The sequence below is a fragment of the Mesoplodon densirostris genome, chromosome 7, assembly GCF_025265405.1.
Source record: "Mesoplodon densirostris isolate mMesDen1 chromosome 7, mMesDen1 primary haplotype, whole genome shotgun sequence".
Lineage (NCBI taxonomy): Eukaryota > Metazoa > Chordata > Mammalia > Artiodactyla > Ziphiidae > Mesoplodon > Mesoplodon densirostris.
Window position 1 is genome coordinate 32,232,905 of NC_082667.1, and position 21,350 is coordinate 32,254,254.

Sequence of the window (21,350 nt, forward strand, 5' to 3'; positions counted from 1 at the left end):
GGGCTTCCCTGGTGGCGCAGTGGTTGAGAGTCCGCCTGCCGATGCAGGGGACGCGGGTTCGTGCCCCGATCCCGGAGGGTCCCACGTGCCGCGGAGCGGCTGGGCCCGCGAGCCATGGCCGCAGAGCCTGTGTGTCCGGAGCCTGTGCTCCGCGACGGGAGAGGCCACAGCGGTGAGAGGCCCGCGTACAGCAAAAAAAAAAAAAAAAAAAAAAAAAATACCATTGGTAATTTGATAGGGATTGCATTGAATCTGTAGATTGCTTTGGGTAGTATAATCATTTTCACAATATTGTTTTTTCCAATCCAAGAACATGGTATATCTATGCATTGGTTTGTATCATCTTTGATTTCTTTCATCAGTGTCTTATAGTTTTCTGAGTACAGGTCTTTTACCTTAATAGGTAAGTTTATTCCTAGGTGTTTTATTCTTTTTTTGCAATGCTGAATGGGATTGTTTCCTTAATTTTTCTCTCTGATCTTTCATTGTTAGTGTATAAGATTGCAAGAGATTTCTGTGCATTAATTTTGTATCCTGCAAATTTACCAAATTCATTGATTAGCTGTAGTGGTTTTCTGGTGGCATCTTTAGGATTATTGACATATAGTATCATGTCACCTGCAAACAGTGACAGTTTTACTTCTTCTTTTCCAACTTGTATTCCTTTTATTTCTTTTTCTTCTCTGATTACCATGGCTAGGACTTCCAAAACTATGTTGAATAATAGTGGCAAGAGTGGACATCCTTGTCTTATTCCTGATCTAGAGAAATGCTTTCAGTTTTTCACAATTGAGAATGATGTTTGCTGTGGGTTTGTTGTATATGGCCTTTATTATTTTGAGGCAGGTTCCCACTGTTTGCCCACTTTCTGGAGAGTTTTTATCATAAATGGGTGTTGAATTTTGTCAAAAGCTTTTATTGCATCTATTGAGATGATCATATGGTTTTTATTCTTCAATTTGTTAATATGGTGTATCACATTGATTGATTTGCATATATTGAAGAATCCTTGCATCCATGGGATAAATTCCACTTGGTCATGGTGTATGATTCTTTTAATATGTTACATTCTGTTTGCTAGTATTTTGTTGAGGATTTTTGCATGTTTATTTATGAGTGATATTGGTATATAATTTTCTTTTTTCGTAGTATCTTTGTCTGGTTTTGGTATCAGGGTGATTATGGCCTCATAGAATGGTTTGGGAGTGTTCCTTCCTCTACAATTTTTTTGGAAGAGTTTGAGGAGGATGGGTGTTGACTCTTCTCTAAATGTGTGATAGAATTGTCCTGTGAAGCTATCTGGTCCGGGGCTTTTGTTTGTTGGAAGATTTTTAATCACAGTTTCAGTTTCATTACTTGTGATTGGTCTGTTCCTATTTTCTCTTTCTTCCTGGTTCAGTTTTGTAAGGTTATACCTTTCTAAGAATTTGTCCAGTTCTTCCAGGTTGTCCATTTTATTGGCATAGTGTTTCTTTCAGTAGTCTCTTTTGATGTTTTGTATTTCTGTGGTGTCCCTTGTAACTTCTCCTTTTTCACTTCTAATTTTATTGACTTGAGTCCTCTCCCTCTTTTTCTTGATGAGTCTGGCTAATGTTTTATCAATTTTGTTTATCTTCTCAAAGAACCAGCTTTTAGTTTTATTGATCTTTGCTATTGTTTTCTTTGTTTCTATTTCATTTATTTCTGCTCTGATCTTTATCATTTCTTTCCTTCTACTAACTTTGGGTTTTGTTTGTTGTTCTTTCTCTAGTTCCTTTAGGTGTATGGCTAGATTGTTTATTTGAAATTTTTCTTGTTTCTTGAGGTAGGATTGTATTGCTATAAACTTCCCTGTTAGAACTGCTTTTGATGCATCCCAGAGGTTTTGGATCATCATATTTTCATTGTCATTTGTCTCTGGGTATTTTTTGATTTCCTCTTTGATTTCTTCACTGATCTCTTTGTTATTTAGTAACGTATTGTTTAAACTCCATGTGTTTGTGTTTTTAACGTTTTTTTCCCTGCAATTGATTTCTAATCTCATAGTGTCATTGTCAGAAAAGATGCTTGATATGATGTCAATTTTCTTAAATTTACCGAGGTTTGATTTGTGACCCAGTAAGTGACCCATACTGGAGAATGTGCCATGTGCACTTGTGAAGAAAGTGTAATCTGCTGTTTTTGGATGGAATGTCCCATAAATATCAATTAAATATATCTGTTCTATTGTGTCATTTAAAGCTTGTGTTTCCTTATTAATTTTCTGTCTGGATGATCTGGCCATTGGTGTAATTGAGGTGTTAAAAGTCCCCCACTATTTTTGTATTACTGTTGATTTCCTCTTTTATAGCTGTTAACATTTGCCTTATGTATTGAGGTCCTCCTATGTTGGGTGCATATATATTTAGAATTGTTATATCTTCTTCTTGGATTGATCCCTTGACATTATGTAATGTCCTTCCTTGTCTCATGTAACATTCTTTATTTTAAAGTCTATTTTAACTGATATGAGTATTGCTACTCCAGCTTTCTTTTGATTTCCATTTGCATTGAATATCTTTTTCCACCCCCTCACTTTCAGTGTGTACGTGTCCCTAGGTCTGAAGTGTGTCTCTTGTATACAGCATATGTATGTGTCTTGTATTTGTATCCATTCAGCTAGTCTGTGTCTTTTGGTTGGAGCATTTAATGCATTCACATTTAAGGTAATTATTGATATCTCTGTTCCTATTACCATTTCCTTAATTGTTTTGTTTTTGTTTCTGTAGGTCCTTTTCTCCTCTTGTGTTTCCCACTTTGAAAATTTCCTTTAGCATTTGTTGTAGAGCTGGTTTGATGGTGCTGAATTCTCTTAGCTTTTGCTTGTCTGTAAAGCTTTTGATTTCTCTGTCAAATCTGAATGAGTTCCTTGCTGGATAGAGTAATCTTGGTTGTACGTTCTTTCCTTTCATCACTTTAAATATATCGTGCCTCTCCCTTCTGGCTTGTAGAGTTTCTGCTGAAAAATCAGCTGTTAACCTTGTGGGAGTTCCCTTGTATGTTATTTGTCGTTTTTCCCTGTTTGCATTTAATAAATTTTCTTTGTCTTTAATTTTTGTCAGTTAGTTTACTATGTGTCTCAGCGTGTTTCACCTTGGGTTTTCCTGCCTGGAACTCTGTGCTTCCTGGAGTTGGGTGGCTATTTCCTTTCCCATGTTAGGGAAGTTATTGACTACAATCTCTCCAAATATTCTCTCAGGTCCTTTCTCTCTATGTTCTCCTGAAACCCCTATAATGTGAATGTTGGTTTGTTTAATGTTGTCCCAGAGGTGCCTTATGGTGTCTTCATTTCTTTTCATTCTTTGTTTTTCTTTTTTCTGTTTTGCAAAAGTGGATTCCATAATTCTGTCTTCCAGGTCACTTATCTGTTGTTCTGCCTCAGTTGTTCTGCTATTGATTCCTTCTAGTGTATTTTTCATTGCAGTTATTCTATTGTTCATCTCTGTTTGTTTGTTCTTTAATTTTTCTAGGTGTTTGTTCTTTAATTCTTGTAGGTCTTTGTTAAACATTTCTTGCATCTTCTCGATCTTTGACTCCATTCTTTTTCTGAGGTCCTGGATCATCTTCACTATCATTATTCTGAATTCTTCTGGAAGTTCACTTATCTCCACTTACTTTAGTTGTTTTTCTGGGGTTTTAGGTTGTTCCTTCATCTGGTACATAATCGTCTGCCTTTTCATTTGGTCTATCTTTCTGTGAATGTGGTTTTTGTTTCACAGGCTGCAGGATTGTAGTTCTTCTTGCTTCTGCTGTCTGCCCTCTAAGTTAACTTTTAAACAGTGAAAGTTGTCCTGTTAAAACTGGGAATCTCAAAAGCTAGTTTATCCTTTTCCCACTTCAATGACCTACCTCTCAGGGTATGTTATTATGAACTAGGATTTATTTTTGACATCTTTCTCTCACACCGTCATTCAAACTGTCATGAAAATATGCTGTTTCGATATGCAAAATATATCCCCAAGCACACCCTTCTCCATACTGCTGCTATCACCACCTGGACCACTCATGTTCAAGTTACCCTCATCTCTGACCTCTGGTCATGTAAGCTTCCAAGCTGGTCTTCCTGCTTCTGTCCTTGCTCTTAAACACTATATTCAGCACAGCAGCCATGGTGATCCACTTAAAATGTACATGACTTTATATAAATATAGATGCCTCTCTTTTGGTCAAAATCTTCCAGCAAGCCCTTTTTTCACTAAGAATTAAAGCTAATGTTATTACAATGACTAGGAAGGCTCTATATAAACTTACCCCCACCTGGTCTCCTTTTGTAATACTATCCCCCCATTGGCCTCATTGCTGTCCCTTGAACACACCAAGCATCTTCTTAGGGTTATCCTAGGAAGTTTTCTCTAGCTGCTCATCTTCTGGACAAACTCCCTCACTCCTTTAAGTTTTTGCTCAAATATTGCCTACTCAGCAAAACTTATCCTTGACACACTATTTAATGATACAAATTTTGTCCTCCCTAAGTCTTTGGCTCTACAGATTCCCCTATCCTGCCTTACTTTTCCTTTTTTCTTAAGCACTTAAGATGTTTTAACATTCATTGCAATTTACTCATCTATTTTAAAATTCCTAATTCTCCCCTCCCCTGTTAGAAAGTAAGCTACGTGAAGGCAGGAATCTTTGTTTTGTCCAGTGATGTATCCCAAGCACCAAGAAGAGTGACTGGCTTCAGTAAATAGTTGTTGAATGAATAAATGAAGATCATATGTGTATATTAGAAAGCTGAGTTAGTATACTGAGGATTTGATTATTTATTAAATGAGTTTATTTTCATATTATTTGGTTATTTCTCCTAAAAGAAGAATACAAACTCAGTTATAAAATTGGAAAACACCCCAGCATTCATTAACTGAGGTTGGATTAAATAAAACATGTCCTAGAAATACATTGTAGGATAATTCTCATATAAGAGAATAAATGTGTAGCCCTTGTAGATACTTGAAAAATTATTGTGAAATAATGTTAAATGAAAAAAGCACACAAAACATTCTGTGTAGGGAACATATGAGTTTTGGGCATCAGTCTGGGGAGATGTCACTGTTTCATTCTCAGCCCTTTTGGTTCATGTGAGACTGACCTTACTCCAGAGATGAGCATGTGATCCAGGGACAGCCAGTCAGAATTCTCTGACTTCCTAGCCATGGTGATTGCTTCCAGTATAGACTTGAACACATGTTGAGCAGCGAATCTACATCTTTGTGTTAGCTATTGGGAAATAAGTGTTTTCTGTGTGCTGTGATTACCAGCTCTAATAACAATGAAAACTTGGAGCTTCTATTGATTATCTCTGAAAATGAAGCCAACACAGAGAATATGTTGGCTAAGAGGTGAAGGAAAAAAAGAGATCAATATCAGATGATATTTTTAAACTCCTGGACCTACCTAATTTGAGTTATATTTTTTCACTTCTGAAAGGGTCCTGATTAGCATACAATCACACTGATTATAACTCCGTAGAACTTATATTTAAAAATGAAGTATACATGAAGTCTTAGTTACTTTTCTTATATTGATTAAGAACAGGGAATTTGATAAAGAGTTTTTTTAATGGTGATAATGTTCTTTTTTCCTCTTTCATTCAAGAACTGGATTAAACAGTTAATAAAAACTAAAGCTCGGGAGTTAACTGAATTTTTCTGTTGTTTAAACTTTAGGTTAATGAAGCCTTTGCTGTCAACAGTTTTACTGCTCTGAGACATTTAGAAACAGTACTTACTCTATAATTTTGTGTTTGGATTGTACGGAGAAATCGCAGTAATCCACTCCAATGTCTGTAAAGTCCACAAAGGTGGAGGACAGAATCTGGAATGCCCAAGGATTTTTTTCCTTGAGCTTTTGGCATACGTTAAATCCATCTACAATTTCTGAATCACCCCCAGTGACTGTTTGCTTTATGCAGTGCAGAAGCTGAACCTATGAAAAGCAACAGAGAACTATGTTTTTAAATGGTATACACTTATCATTTTTGACAGTTTTAAGGAAAGATTCATAAAAGTAATTGAATTAAAACCTTTTATATCTGTCTCTTTGGTGACAACAGAGAAAGAGGTTAGGGAGAAAAAGTTGCTTGTAATCAATAATTTATAGTTCAAACATTGTTACAGTTGAAGACAAGAGCACAGGCATATAATGTTCATTAGTAAACAAAAGGCACAAATCATAAGAGCAGTGATCTTTTGAGTGAGCACTCTGTGTTGACTTTACAGAGGAGATGGGATTTAACATGGGCAAAGGAGGATGGATAAAATTTTGGATACATAGAATGGAATGGCAAGAGCTAATCAGATGGCAGTGTTGATGGATATGCAGAAATGCATACTTCACTGGGTCTCAAAAAGTTTGGCTGCAGTAAAGGGTCACAACTGGGAATAGTAGATCCAGCTGGAAAGATAATCTAGGATTTCATCAGGGAGAGTCTGGAATGTCAGATGAAAGATATTGGACTTTCTTGTGCACAGAGGGGAATTGTTAAAGTCTTTTGAATATGGAAGTAATGTAGTCAAGACTAAGTTGGAAATTATTAATCTAGTGATGTTGACAAGAGGTACATTTTTTAAGGGGGGGGAACTAGTGAGAGAGTAACTACTTGAGAGTCTAATGCAGTAGTTCAATCATAATGATAAGGGAATGAGGAAGGATGTGGCTATGAGGATGAATAAGCCCAAGATACACTGGGAATGAGAAACCAAAAGGAGTGTTAGTTACTTTTACTAAGAGTTAGGGAAAAATGTTTAACATTATTTCATTTTGAAAAACTAAATGTAGTAATATTTTAACAATATTCTTTTGAATGGAGTTGATTTGTTTTCCTTGGTTATATGATTCTTTTTGGTAAGTCAGCATGGGTGAGTGATTTTGAATACCTAAAATTTTAATACCTAAATTTAGACAGTAATTTTTCTGCTTAAAGAAACTAACACTATAAACTAAAACTTCTCTTTACTGAATAAACTAAAAATAAAAACCAGTGTCTGACAGTTCTTGTAGAAAGGAAGAGGCAAATATAATCAAATACTCAGACTAGGAGGATATCAGTATAAGTGGGGAAAATATCTATTTGGCTTGGTTATCTCCATAGATGGTTAGGGCAGTGCTGTCCATTAGAACTTTCTGTGTTGATGGAAATGTTCTTCTCTGCCGCCCAATATAGTAGTCCCTAGTCCTATACAACTACTGTGCACTTGAAATGTGGTTAGTGTGACTTAATTAGCTTAAATTACAATGTAAACAATCATAGGTGACTAGTGACTACTATATTGGATAGTGCAGATCTAGAACACAAATTCTGCCTCCTCCCAAGTCCACACAAAATTTCTCAATATTTAAAATTTTATACATACTTGATCTTAAATTATGATGTTATAATGCATATTTATTAATTCCTCACAACAGTCCTTAGAATTTGATAATTTCATCTCCATTATATAGATGAAGAAACTGAGAGTCAGGTGTAAACACAGGCCAGCTGGTAAGAACTCTGCTAATACATGGCAAAGCTAATGTTCAAACCTCAGTCTATTTGCTTCAAAGTCCTCATACAGCAAGTTCCTTTTCTGTAATAGGAGAAGTCCCTTTATAGTACTCTTACTAATTTGATATTATGTGGTGTGTGTGTTTATGTGTTTTGTAAACTTAAACTTCCATTACAGGTTGATAATACCTTATTTTCTGCTATTAGGAGATAACTGATCTAAATGAATAATGGTTCAGTTCTTAAGCTGATGCCTTTTTTTTTTAAGCTTGAAAAAATATGTGCATAAGTTGACCAAGTCATTGTAGAGAATTATCTCATCTCCAGGTCAATGAGGGGTGAAACAGCATGATTAAAAAGAAGATGAAATGGAAATATCAAACTCAAGTCTTCCAAACTCCAAGAAGGCAAAGCAATAGCATAACTTTGTCTTTGGGAGAATCTGAGTGTTCTTTAAATCCTTTTATACTCTGCCATAATGAAGTCACAGAATATTGCAAATACAAATTAAAAAAAAAAAAGGTCAGCTGATGTCTTTTACATGTGGCAAGGCCAACTAATAATCTTCTTTTGTACATTTACATGTAATGCCATCTTATGAAAGAAAAAAGATGATGGAGCCAGACAATATTTTCATCGTGAATTCAAAAGGTAAATATATGCCTGATGTGTATAAAACCAAATTTGATGTCATGTAAGTCATTCAGAACCCAAAATATTTTCTTTTTAAATGTTACTTTATGGCAACATGTGACTTTTGGCCCAGACAAAGACAGTGAAGGAAGCAACATCTGTGTTTCATTAAAGATGTCTCCTTATCCTCCCCCACGTGATTGAAATTGATCAAACTGAACTCTCAACAGGTAACTCATTATCCAGATCATTTCATCTGTACTGAAAAGAGCATTGATTTATTTTATTTGTTATAAAAGAGCTCAAACTTTGGTTTAATCCCTGAATAATTTAAAATGGAAATTTAAACAATAGCACAAGCAGGTGGCTACATTTTATTCATTATTTTACCAGAATCTAGACATTTCAGGAATCATTTTTTATTTAAAAATCTCCTATCAGGTCACTTAGATTTGGATATTGCACTTGCTGATAGAGATTGGTACAATTTTGTGGCATTTTTAAACCTCTTTTTGGCATATTTATTAAGTCTCTATTACATGCAAGGTGCTGGGTTAAGTCTTGAAATTTATGGAAGTATAAGATTCAATTCCTGTATTTCAAGAGTTTGTAATATATGACAATGTCTATAAATAATCAACATTTTATAGAAATTATGGTAATTAGAAAGTCCAACTCAAGATCCCTATGGTGTGGTGAAAAAACTTGATGGAGGCCTGGTTTCAAGTTCAAGTTCCCTATCAGATGTCACCCTGTGAAAGTATTTAACCATGCTGGGTACCATTTCGTCATTTAACATAAAAAGACATGATGGCTCCTGTCTACCTTAAAGGAATTCTAAGAGGCATCAAATAAAGCAATATAAGTAAAAATTCTTTGAAAGAATATAAAATGCAGAAAAAATAATATAAAATGCTATGAAAATGTCAAGCCTTATACTTCAGGGACATTTATGAAGTCATTTAATCACTTTTCCATAGGCTTTCAATTTTAACCCAGAAACAAACGTAAACTCATAAAAAGCAGATAATTTAAAAATTCAAATAGAATCTAGTTTTCTAGTCTAATTTTAAAAACTTTATTCCATTTAACTTCTCCAACCTGTCTTTGGCAGATGAACTGAGCTGATTAGTTTGGCTTTTAACCCTCAGGGTTTTAGAAAATTTCTGGACCACATTTAAAACAAATCACATTGTGTGACTTCCCCTCAATCCCTACCCAAAAAGGTGACTATTGAGGGTCATTTCACTGTTGTCATTTAGTTCAGAGAAATCATGTGGTGTTTTATAATCAACAAAATAAACACGTAAAGTCAAATACTAGACTAGCTTAGTTAATACTAATGAGGACAATGGGGTAACAAAGGCACAGGGAAAATGTGTCCAGTCAATATGATGAAAAACACAGGAATTTTGATTTTCCCCCATTTCACCTTCATTAGCTAGAGAACTGCCCCAAATTTCCACTTACCTTTGAAGATATAAATTTCTGTGTGGCTATTTCATTTAGTCTCATTTAGCTCTAAAAATAGGAACAAAATATCTTTTCAAAGGTAGTTTCCTGACCATTTATTTCTTGGTTTAACAAAATGATGCTTTTGTAAAAATGTAGCTGGTTTAGTAAAATGGTAATTTTGTAACAATGTAGTGGAAGAGGAGGCTTCCAGAAAATCTGGAGGATTTGTGGTTCCATGGTGAACATCTCCCTCCTCAATGAAGTATCTGATAGCTGGGAGAGTAGATGATTTCCACAACCAGACAGGGTTATTCTGCTTCTTGTATTCATACTCCTTTGTAGTACACCTTTGCAGCTTCTCCCATAAAAGGTGGCCTCTATTTCCTCACCCCTTGAATCTGGGCTAAACTTATGACCTGCTTTGACCAATAAAACATGGCAGAGATGACATTCTGCTGATTGAGGGGAGAGGATGACAGATCAGATGGAGCAGGGGCAAGTCACCTCAGCTACCACCTAGGTCAACCAGTCCCTAGCAGACTCAGCAGCTGCAGAACTACCCAGCTGAACATAGATTAAATTGTAAAGACATGAGCTAAGTAAATGGCTGTTCTTTTAAGCTGTGAAGTTATGGAGTGGGTTTTGTTTTTTTTTTTTTTGTTTTTTTTTTTTTTTGCAGCAATAGCTAACTGATATGAATGGTAGCCATGTGATTTGTGGGAAAAACTCTACATTGTGTTCCCTGGTTTTATTTTCTCTTTTAACTCTCTTGGGAATGCTAAATGTGCAAAAAGACCTCAAGATGTACAACTGTGGTAAAATGTCTTGGCAAAGCAACAAATGCCAATAGTTATTTCCAGGGAGAAATGAAGAAATGTAAAAAAAAAAAAACCAAAAAACAAAAAACATGAAAATCTTCTATTCCTTGGGAATATGAGGCTATTCAGGATTTAAGTACAGAGATTTTCTGAGTTTGGATTGTGTTTGGAGAAAGATCTACATAAGACAAATTAGCTAGTGAAACATATAATCGTCTAGGCTCAAAATGCAGGAGAATATTAGTCCTTGGCCTGCCTTGTGGAAAATATGTTGAGGCTCACCTTACCCCAGGTGGATGATGGAGGGCTGGATAATCAGTGTGAAAACTTAGCTTCCCAGTTGTGTAAGCCACATTGTTTGCGTCGATTTTGTCTTGCACTTGCCAAGTGTGTCTGTAAAATACAAGAAACGTGTTTAAACAGGCTGTCACTACGCCAGAGGAAATGTGTTAGAATGAACTTGAGACATGGGGCAAATGGAAACTTCATTTTATGAAATAATTACCATAATGACTATGAGTCAGGAAAAGAGTCTGACCTTTCTTTGTCCAAAGTAACCATTTCAGAATCAGCATCTCCTCATTTCTCTTCTCCTCTCCAAAAAAGAGTGCAGAATTTATAAAGAGGTGTATATGGGTGTAGGTTATGTTTTTTAATAGCTTAATGCATTTGAAAAAATGATTTATTGAGGCAAAATTTACAGAACATGAAATGAACCATTTTAAAGTGAACACTTCAGAAGCATTTAGAACATTTACAATGTTGGTAACCAACACCTCTTTCTATCTAGTTTCAAAACACTTCCATCACTCCAAACTAAAACCTCTTACCCATTAAGCAGTTTCTTCCCATTCTGTCCTCTTTCCAGTCTCTGGCAAACAACAATCTGCTTTCTATCTCTATGGATTTACCTCTTTTGGCTATTTAATGTAAATAGAATCATACAATATGTGACTTCTTGTGTCTGGCTTCTTTGACTTAACATAATATTTTTGAGATTCATCCATGTTGTAGCATGTATCAGTACTTCATTCTCTTTTATGGTTGAATAATGTCCTATTATATGGATATACCACAATGTTTCTATCCATTCATCATTTGATGGACATTTGCGCTGTTGCTACTCTTTGGTTATTGTGAATATTCCTGGTTTGAACATGTGAACATGTTCAAGAACATGCATTTATTTGAATAACTGTTCTCAAATTTTTTTGGGGGGGTAATACTTAGGAGTGGAATTATGGAATTATGTCATAATTATATCTTTAACTTTTTGAGGAACCACCAAATCGTTTGCCACAAAAGCTGAGCCATTTTACATTCTCACCAGCAATGTGCAAGGGTTCCAATTTCTCCACATCCTCACTACACTTGTTGTCTGTTGTTTGTTTGTTTTTTAATTATTTATAGCCATCTTAGTGGGTGTTAAGTGGTAGCTTGTGGGTTTGATTTGTGATATCCTAATGACTAAAGATGTTAAGCAACTTTTCATGTGCTTGTTGGGCATTTGTATATCTACTTTAAAGAAAAGTATTCAAGTATTTTTCCCATTTTAAAATTGTCTTTTTTATTAAGTTGTAAGAGTTCTTTATATATCTGAGATACTAGATCCTTAGATACATGATTTGCAAATATTTTTGCCTCTTCTGTAGGTTGTCTTTTCATTTTCTTGGAATGTCCTTTGATGTTCAAAAGTTTTTAATTTTGATGAAGTCCTATTAATTTATATTTGTTGCTGTTTTTGGTGTTATATGTATGAATCCACTGCCTAATTCAAGGTCATGAATATTTACCCCTATGTTTTCTCTTAAGAATTTAATGATTTTAGCTCTATAATTGATCCACTTGGAATTATTTTTTTATAAGTGGTGTGAGTAAGAGGTCCCAGTTCATTCTTTTGCATGTGGGTATACTGTTGGCCTAGTACCATTTGTTGAAGAGAGTATTCTTACCCCATTGAATGGTTTCAGTACCCTTTTTAAAAATCAATCAGCTATAGATGTATGGGTTTATTTCTGCACTTTCACTTATATTCCATTAGTCTATATGTCTATCCTTATCCCAGTACCACAATATTTTGATTACTGTTGATTTGTAGTAAGTTTTAAAATCAGGAAGGGTAAGTCCTCCAACTTTGTTCTTTTCAATATTGTTTTGGCTATTCAGAACACCTTGCAATTTCCTATCAGTTTGAGGATTGGATTTTCCATTTATGCCAAAAGACCATTGGAATTTTGGCAAGGACTGCATTGACTCTGTAGACCACTTTGGTTAGTACTTATATCTTTAACTATATTATGTCTTACAATTCATTAATCTAGGATGTCCTTCCATTTATTAGATCTTTAATTTCATTCAGCAACATTTTGTAGTTTTCATTTTACAAGTCTTTCACCTCCTTGGTTAAATATATTCATAGGTATTTTATTCTTCTAGATGCTATTATAAATGGAATTGTTTTCTTAATTTCCTTTTCAGACTGTTCATTGCTGATATACATAAAACAACTGACTTTTCTACATGGATCTTGTATCTTCCAACTTTGTTGCATTCATTTATTAGCTCCAGTAACTTTTTTGTGCATTCTTTTGGGTTTTTTACATACAGGATAATGCCACCTGGGAAGAGAGATAGATTTACTTCTTCCTTTATCATTTGGATGCCTTTTATTTCTATTTTTTGCCTAATTGCTCTTGTCAAAACTTCTAGTACAATGTTGAATATAAGTGGTAAAAATCAGCATTCTGTCTTATTCCTGATCTTAGGGAGAACTTAATGAATTTTTAATTACACTCTTGTAACTTCACCCAGATCAAGAAACAGAACTTTAAGCTCAAACATATGCCCTGTCCCAGTCACCATCCTTTCTCTCTTCTCTAGAATAACCATGACCATGACTTCTATATTTATCATTTCTTTGCATTTCTTTACATTTTTATTCCCTGAACGTGTATCCTAAGACACTATGTTTAATCTTGCCCATTAAAAACAATTGTTATGTCTTTTAAGTCTCTTGATCTATATGTTTCTCTTCTAGCCTATACTTCTTACAATTTATTATTTGAAGAAGTTAGTGAATTTGCCCTATAGAGCTCCTCACAGCCTGAACTTTGCAGATTGTATACTCATGGTGTAGTTCAACATGTTCCCTGTCCTCTGTGTTTCTGGAAAATTGGCAGCTAAATGCAGAGGCTTGGGCAGACTCTCTCTTCTCTCTTTGACAAAACTATAGATGTGATTGTGTTCTTTTATTACAAGGCACAGAATATCTAGATGTCTTTCTTTTTGTGATATTTGTTGCTCGTGCTCAGTGGCTAGACTCACTAATTCATTGGGGATTCCAAACAGTGAAATACCAAATTAATACTTTCTTTTTTATTTATCAGTTGGAATACTTTTAAAAAGACTCATTTTCCCTCATCTACTATTTGTTTACCCCATATAATAGCTTAAATAGGGATGATGAGATAAATGCTTGATTCTTTCCTTTATTTACCATTTTGCTATGTAATGGGTTAGTTTTCTACCACTCCAAGATGAATAATAAGTTTTAAAAAAAGTAACATCACTGATGAAAATGGATTAAAATTAAATAGAGGTAATGGTTTCACAACATTGCCAATGTACTAAATGACAGAGAAATGCACATGTTAAAATGGTTAATTTTATGTTATGTCAATTTTACCTCTATTACCAAAAAATAGCTTGACTTAAACATTATAAAAAGTTAATTAAGGGGCTTCCCTTGTGGCTCAGTGGTTGAGAGTCCACCTGCCAATGCAGGGGACACGGGTTCGTGCCCCAGTCTGGGGAGATCCCACATGCCGCGGAGTGGCTGTGCCTGTGAGCCATGGCCACTGAGCCTGTGTGTCCGGAGCCTGTGCTCCACAATGGGAGAGGCCACAACAGTGAGAGGCCTGCGTACCTCAAAAAAAAAAAAAGTTAATTAAAATAATAACTAGAGGGCTTCCCTGGTGGCGCAGTGGTTGAGAGTCCGCCTGCTGATGCAGGGGATGCGGGTTCGTGCCCCGGTCTGGGAGGATCCCACATGCCGCGGAGCGTCTGGGCCTGTGAGCCATGGCCGCTGGGCCTGTGCATCTGGAGCCTGTGCTCTGCAATGGGAGAGGCCACAACAGTGAGAGGCCCACGTAAAAAAAAAAAAATTAATTAAAATAATAACTAGAGATTACTTGCAACTCTGTGGCAAGAGAAGCAACCATTATTCAGATTTTGTAAGGCTTTTCCTTGGAAGATTGAAACAATGGGTAATTGGATGGAAGCTGTGTCTCAAAATAAACTAAAGCTGATTTGAAAAGATGTCACTATACATGCATGTCATTTTATTGCTGTTATAATGTCTATTTGTTAATTTATGTTCATATTAAGTCATTTTCAATAAATATATATTGAAAAAACCTATTCTATTCCAGGTAGTGTTTTAGCATTAGTAATATAATAGGGAACAAAAAGGACAAACAAGTAATCACCAAATCTAATATCAGATAGAGATAAGTGCTATAAAGAAAATAAAACAAGGCAAGGAGATAATGTTTGGGGCCAGGAGAACATCATGGTGGAAATGATGCTTTGGGAAGTACTCTAGAAAGAGCTGAAATTTTTCATAGAAACCTGAATTAAATAAGGGAAGGAGAAATGTGAATGTCTGAGAGATGTATTTGAAGCAGAGGAATCTGAAATGAAAAAGTTGGGTTTCTTCCCCATTCTCTGGGACTGAGAATGAAACTAGCTATTTTGCTCTTTTTTTTTTCTCATTAAAATTTAGGGTGGAAAGCCTGGTATAACTTTCATTAAAATTAAAGAGCCATCCATATGTGGGCATGAACTGGAAAGAGACCTAGTGAAAGGAGAAAAGGGTATGTATAGCCTGCTGCAACTCAAGTATGAGTCAGGCAATCCATTATATTGTTATGACTATAGCCAAGAAGTACATGTTCTCTATGAAGTTCATGTCATTCCATGGTCCATATATAATACAGGTTCAGACTATTGTCAACATTAGCATTCCAAGAATAATCTACATATAGGAAGGGATTTAAGGATACAAAAAGAATAATTTCATCAAATTATAGAATATATAATGTCTTCTAAGAAGATGATGCTCTTGACACTGTCAGGAGGAAATGACTTTATTTAGATTTTCTGTCCAAGAGTGATGATGGTTTTGCTTTGATCCATCTACATTCTCTTTCCTGGTTCCTCCTATGATCAAGGGTAAATGAACTGAGTGCTGTGGCCAAGAGCTGGCTGAGATTCAAGGTGCAAGCTTTAGGCAGGGAACAGATCTTTTCTTTGACACTAACTGGCTTCTACAGGGATGGGGCTTGTGACTTGGCTTCTTCAAAGCAATTCTCCAGCCCTCTGAGCTAATTGGCAGGGGATGGTAAACATTTTATAGCCCTAAAGTGTCTTAGGCACGGTATGGGATGTATAGCCTAAAAGTCTATGCTCACATATAATGATAAATCCCAGGAAAGGAGTTTGCCAGTTCCAATCATAAAACATTCTCTAAATAGTTATAGCATAAGTCTGGAAAAATCTTAGAAATGTCATTTGATTTACCTTTCTACCTCCTTATAGAAATGAGTCATGCCAGGAAGGCTTCTATGACTATAAGCTTTCACTTATCCTTCTCAAATCCAAATCTCCAATGAAACATAGCAGAAATAAATGCAAGCATGATCCATTGGCCTGTGTAGAAAGCATTTTTAAAAAGTCTGCTTGTGGGGCCGGCCTTAGTGAGATTACGGTGTACTTACATGCACCTCTTATTTTTTTTTTTTTTTTTTTTTTTTTTTTTTTGTGGTATGCGGGCCTCTCACTGTTGTGGCCTCCCCCGTTGCGGAGCACAGGCTCCGGATGCGCAGGCCCAGCGGCCATGGCTCACGGGCCCAGCCGCTCCGCGGCATATGGGATCCTCCCAGACCGGGGCACGAACCCGTATCCCCTGCATCGGCAGGCGGACTCTCAACCACTGCGCCACCAGGGAGGCCCTGTGCACCTCTTATTAGTGACATATTCTTAGTTTGTTCTAAGAAAGGAAACAACTCAAGCAGATTATCAGGAGTAATGAAATAGAGGTGCAGGACCAGATTGTTCTAAAGCAGAAGAAGCAGGCTCAGTATAGCATCTAAATCTGATGGTGTAGACTTGCTTGGAATTGTACTGGGGCAGGTAATTGTCAGTGTACAAATACTGCTTTTGCCAAAGATGTTATTAAATAAGCCTAAGTATTTTCACTGAGCTATTCATGTCATTCTCAACATTTGATTAGAACTTTCCCTACTTTTCCTCATCTATTCAAGAATTTTATCAAAATCTTCTGTACATTAAAATTATGATGTTAAGGTAGCACTGTATTTCATGGAATTGGTTTGAATGCTAATTTACTAGATTCACCCTAGTCTAGATGGCCAGTCATAGATACCATGCCTGCACAGAGGATCAGTGCTGACCAGCACTCACCAGCCCGAGAGGCTTGTCTGCTCACCCGTCAGGGTGAGCGGGGGCTGGGAGCTGAGTCTCGGGCTTCGGAGGTCAGATCCCAGGGAGAGGACTGGGGTTGGCTGCGTGAACAGAGCCTGAAGGGGGCTCGTGTGCTACAGCTAGCTGGGAGGGAGTCCGAGAAAACCTCTGGAACTGCCTAAGTGTCAAGAGACCATTGTTTTGGGGTGTGCGAGGTGAGGGCATTCCTTCCCCGAGTGCCCACAGAAGGCAGAGCACTGCCTAAACAAGCTCCAGGGATGGGCGTGAGCTGCGGCTATCAGTGCGGACAACAGAGACGGGTATGAAATGCGAAGGATGCAGCTGCAGCCACCAAGAATCCTGTGTGCAAGCACAGGTCACTATTCACACCTCTCCGCCTGGGAGCCCGTGCAGCCCACCACTGCCAGGGTCCCATGATCCAGGGACAACTTCCCCAGGAGAACACACAGCGCCCCTCAGGCTGATACATTATGCTAGCCTCTGCTGCCTCAGGCTCACCCCGCATTCTGTACCCTTCCTTCCCGCCCCCCGGCCTGAGAAAGCCAGAGCCCCTAAATCAGGTGATCCTTTAACCCCCTCCTGTCTGGGTGAAGAACAGATGCCAGAGGGCGACCTACATGCAGAGGCAGGGCCAAATCCAAAGCTGAACACCCAGAGCTGTGCGAACAAAGAAGAGAGAGGGAAATTTCTCCATGCAGCCTCAGATGCAGGGGATTAAATCTCTACAATCAACTTGAGGTACCCTGCATCTGTGGAATACCTGAAGAGACAACGAATCATCCCAAAATTTAGGTGGTGGACTTTGGGAGCAACTGTAGACTTGGGGTTTGCTTTCTGCATCTAATTTGTTTCTGGTTTTATGTTTATCTTAGTTTTGTATTTAGAGCTTATTATCATTGGTAGATTTATTTATTGATTTGGTTGTTCTCTTCTTTTTTAAATATATATATGTATATATTTTTCCTTTTTCTCTTTTTGTGAATGTGTATCCATATGCTTCTTTGTGTGATTTTGTCTGTATAGGCTTGCTTTTACCATTTGTCCTAAGGTTATGTCTGTCCGTTTCTTTTAGTATAGTTTCTAGTGCTTGTTATCATTGGTGGATTTGTTTATTGGTTTGGTTGCTCTCTTTTTTAAACGACTTTTTCATTTTTAAAATTTTAATTATATATTTTTAATTTTAATAACTTTATTTATTTTATTATTTTATCTTTCTTTTTTTCCCTCCCTTTTGTTCTAAGCCCCGTGGCTGAGAGGGTCTTGGTGCTCCAGCCAGGTGTCAGGTCTGAGCCTCTGAGGTGGGAGAGCAGAGTCCAGGACATTGGACCACCAGAGACCACCCAGCCACATGTAATATCAGTTGGCAAGAGCTCTCCCAGAGATCTCTGTCTCAACGCTAAGACCCAGCTCCAGTAAACGACCAGCAAGCTACAGTGCTGGACACCCCATGCCAAACAACTAGCAAGACAGGAAAACAACCCAACCCATTAGCAGAGAGGCTGCCTAAAATCATACTAAGTTCACAGACACCACAAAACACACCACCGGGTGCAGTCCTGCCCACCAGAAAGACAAGATCCACCCTCATCCACCAGAACACCGGCACTAACTAGTCCCCTGTACCAGGAAGCCTGCACAACCCACTGAACCAACCTTACCGACTGAAGGCAGACACCAAAAACAATGGGAACTACAAACCTGCAACTTGCCAAAAGTAGACGCCAAACACAGTAAAGTAAGCAAAATGAGAAGACAGCGAAACAAACAGCAGATTATGGAGCAAGGTAAAAACCCACCAGACCAAACAAATGAAGAGGAAATAGGCAGTTCACCTGCAAAGAAAGAGTATTACAAGAGACAAAGGACACTACATAATGATCAAGAGATCAATCCAAGAAGAAGATATAACAATCGTAAATATTTATGCACCCAACATAGGAGCACCTCACTACATAAGGCAAATGCTAACAGCCATAAAAGGGGAAATCTACAGTGACACAATAAGAGTAGGGGACTTTAACACCCCACATTCACCAATGGACAGATCATTCAAAATGAAAATAAATAAGGAAACACAAGCTTTAAATGACATATTAAACAAGATGCACTTAATTGATATTTATAAGACATTCCATCCCAAAACAACAGAATACACTTTCTTCTTAAGTGCTCATGGAACATTCTCCAAGATAGATCATATCTTGAGTCATAAATCAAGCCTTGGTAAACTTAAGAAAATTGAAATCGTTATCAAGTGTCTTTTCCGACCACAACCCTATAAGACTAGACATCAATTAGAGGAAAAAATACACACATGGAAGCTAAACAATACATTACTAAATAACCAAGAGATCACTGAAGAAATCAAAGAGGAAATCAAGAAATACCTAGAAACAAATGACAATGAAAACATGATGACACAAAACCCATGGGATGCTGCAAAAGCAGTCTAAGAGAGAAGTTTATAGCAATAAAATCTTACCTAAAGAAAGAAGAAACACCACAAATAAACAACCTAAACTTACAGCTAAAGCAATTAGAGAAAGAAGAACAGAAAAGTTCAAAGTAGCAGAAGGAAAGAAGTCATAAAGATCAGATCAAAATAAATAAAAAAGAAATGAAGGAAACCATACTCAAGATCAATAAAACTAAAAGCTAGTTCTTTGAGAAGATAAATGAAATTGATAAACCATTAGCCAGACTTATCAACAAAAAAAGGGAGAAGATTCAAATCAATAGAATTAGATATGAAAAAGGTGAAATAACAACTGACACTGCAGAAATACAAAGAATCATGAGAGATCACTACAAGCAATGATATGCCAATAAAATGGACAGCCTGGAAGAAATGGACAAATTTTCAGAAAAACACAACCTGCTGAGACTGAACCCAGAAGAAATAGAAAATATAAACAAATGAATCACAAGCAGTGAAATTGAAACTGTGATTAAAAATCTTCCAACAAACAAAAGCCCAGGACCAGAGGCTGCCCAGGCGAATTCTATCAAACATTTAGAGAAGAGCTAACACCTATCCTTCTCAAAGTCTTCCAAAATATAGCAGAAGGAGGAACACTACCAAACTCATTCTACAAGGCCAGCATCACCCTGATACCAAAAACAGACAAAGATGTCACAAAAAAAGAAAACTACAGACCAATATCACTGATGAACATAGATGCTAAAATCCTCAACAAAATACCAGCAAAGAGAATCCAGCAGCCCATTAAAAGGATGATACAGCATGATCAAGTGGAGTATATCCCAGGATGCAAGAATTCTTCAAAATACACAAATCAATCAATGTGATAAACCATATTAACAAATTGAAGGATAAAAACCATATGATCATCTCAATAGATGTAGAAAAAGCTTTTGACAAAGTTCAACACCGATTTATGATAAAAACCCTGCAGAAAGTAGGCATAGGGGGAACTTACCTCAACATAATAAAGACGATATATGACAAACCCACAGCCAACATCATTCTTAATGGTGAAAAACTGAAAACATTTCCACTAAGACCAGGAACAAGACAAGGTTGCTCACTCTCACCATTATTATTCAACATAGGTTTGGAAGTTTTAGCAACAGCAATCAGAGAAGAAAAAGAAATAAAAGGAATCCAAGTTGGAAAAGAAGAAGTAAAACTGTCACTGTTTGCAGATGGCATAATACTGTATATAGAGAATCCTAAAGATGCTACCAGAAAACTACTAGAGCTACTCAATGAATTTGGTGAAGTAGCAGGATACAAAATTAATGCACAGAACTCTCTTGCATTCCTAAACACTAATGATGAAAATTCTGAAAGAGAAATTAAGGAAACACTACCATTTACCATTGCAACAAAAAGAACAAAATACCTAGGAATAAACCTACCTAAGGAGGTAAAAGACCTGTATTTTGAAAACTATAAGACACTGATGAAAGAAATCAAAGATAATACAAACAGATGCAGAGATATACCATCTTCTTGGATTAGAAGAATCAACAAAGTGAAAATGACTATACTACTTAAAGCAATCTACAGAGTCAATGCAATACCTATCAAACTACCAATGGCATTTTCCACAGAGCTAGAACAAAAAATTTTACAGTTTGTATGGAAACACAAAAGACCCTGAATAGCCAAAGCAACTTTGAGAAAGAAAAATGGAGCTGGAGGAATCAGGCTCCCAGACTTTAGACTATACTACAAAGCTACAGTAATCAAGACAGTCTGGTACTGGCACAAAAACAGAAGTATAGATCAATGGAACAGGATATAAAGCCCAGAGATAAACCCACACACATATGGTCACCTTATCTTAGATAAGAGAGGCAAGAGTATACAATGGAGAAAAGACAGCCTCTTCAATAAGTGGTGCTGGGAAAATTGGACAGCTACATATAAAAGAATGAAATTAGAACACTCTTTAACACCATACACAAAAATAAAC

General features: G+C 36.7%; 1 protein-coding gene across 1 annotated transcript in view; it reads right to left on the reverse strand.

Moving 5' to 3' along the window:
- The window catches only part of BBOX1 (gamma-butyrobetaine hydroxylase 1), a 70,082-nt gene that overhangs the window by 14,078 nt on the left and 34,654 nt on the right, over window positions 1-21,350 (reverse strand). Inside the window, exons 4-5 of the mRNA XM_060104955.1 lie at window positions 10,692-10,797; window positions 5,744-5,940 (exon numbers count right to left, since the gene is read on the reverse strand). Of these exons, the coding sequence (XP_059960938.1) occupies window positions 5,744-5,940; window positions 10,692-10,797 (303 nt within the window). The remainder of the gene's footprint in view (window positions 1-5,743; window positions 5,941-10,691; window positions 10,798-21,350) is intronic.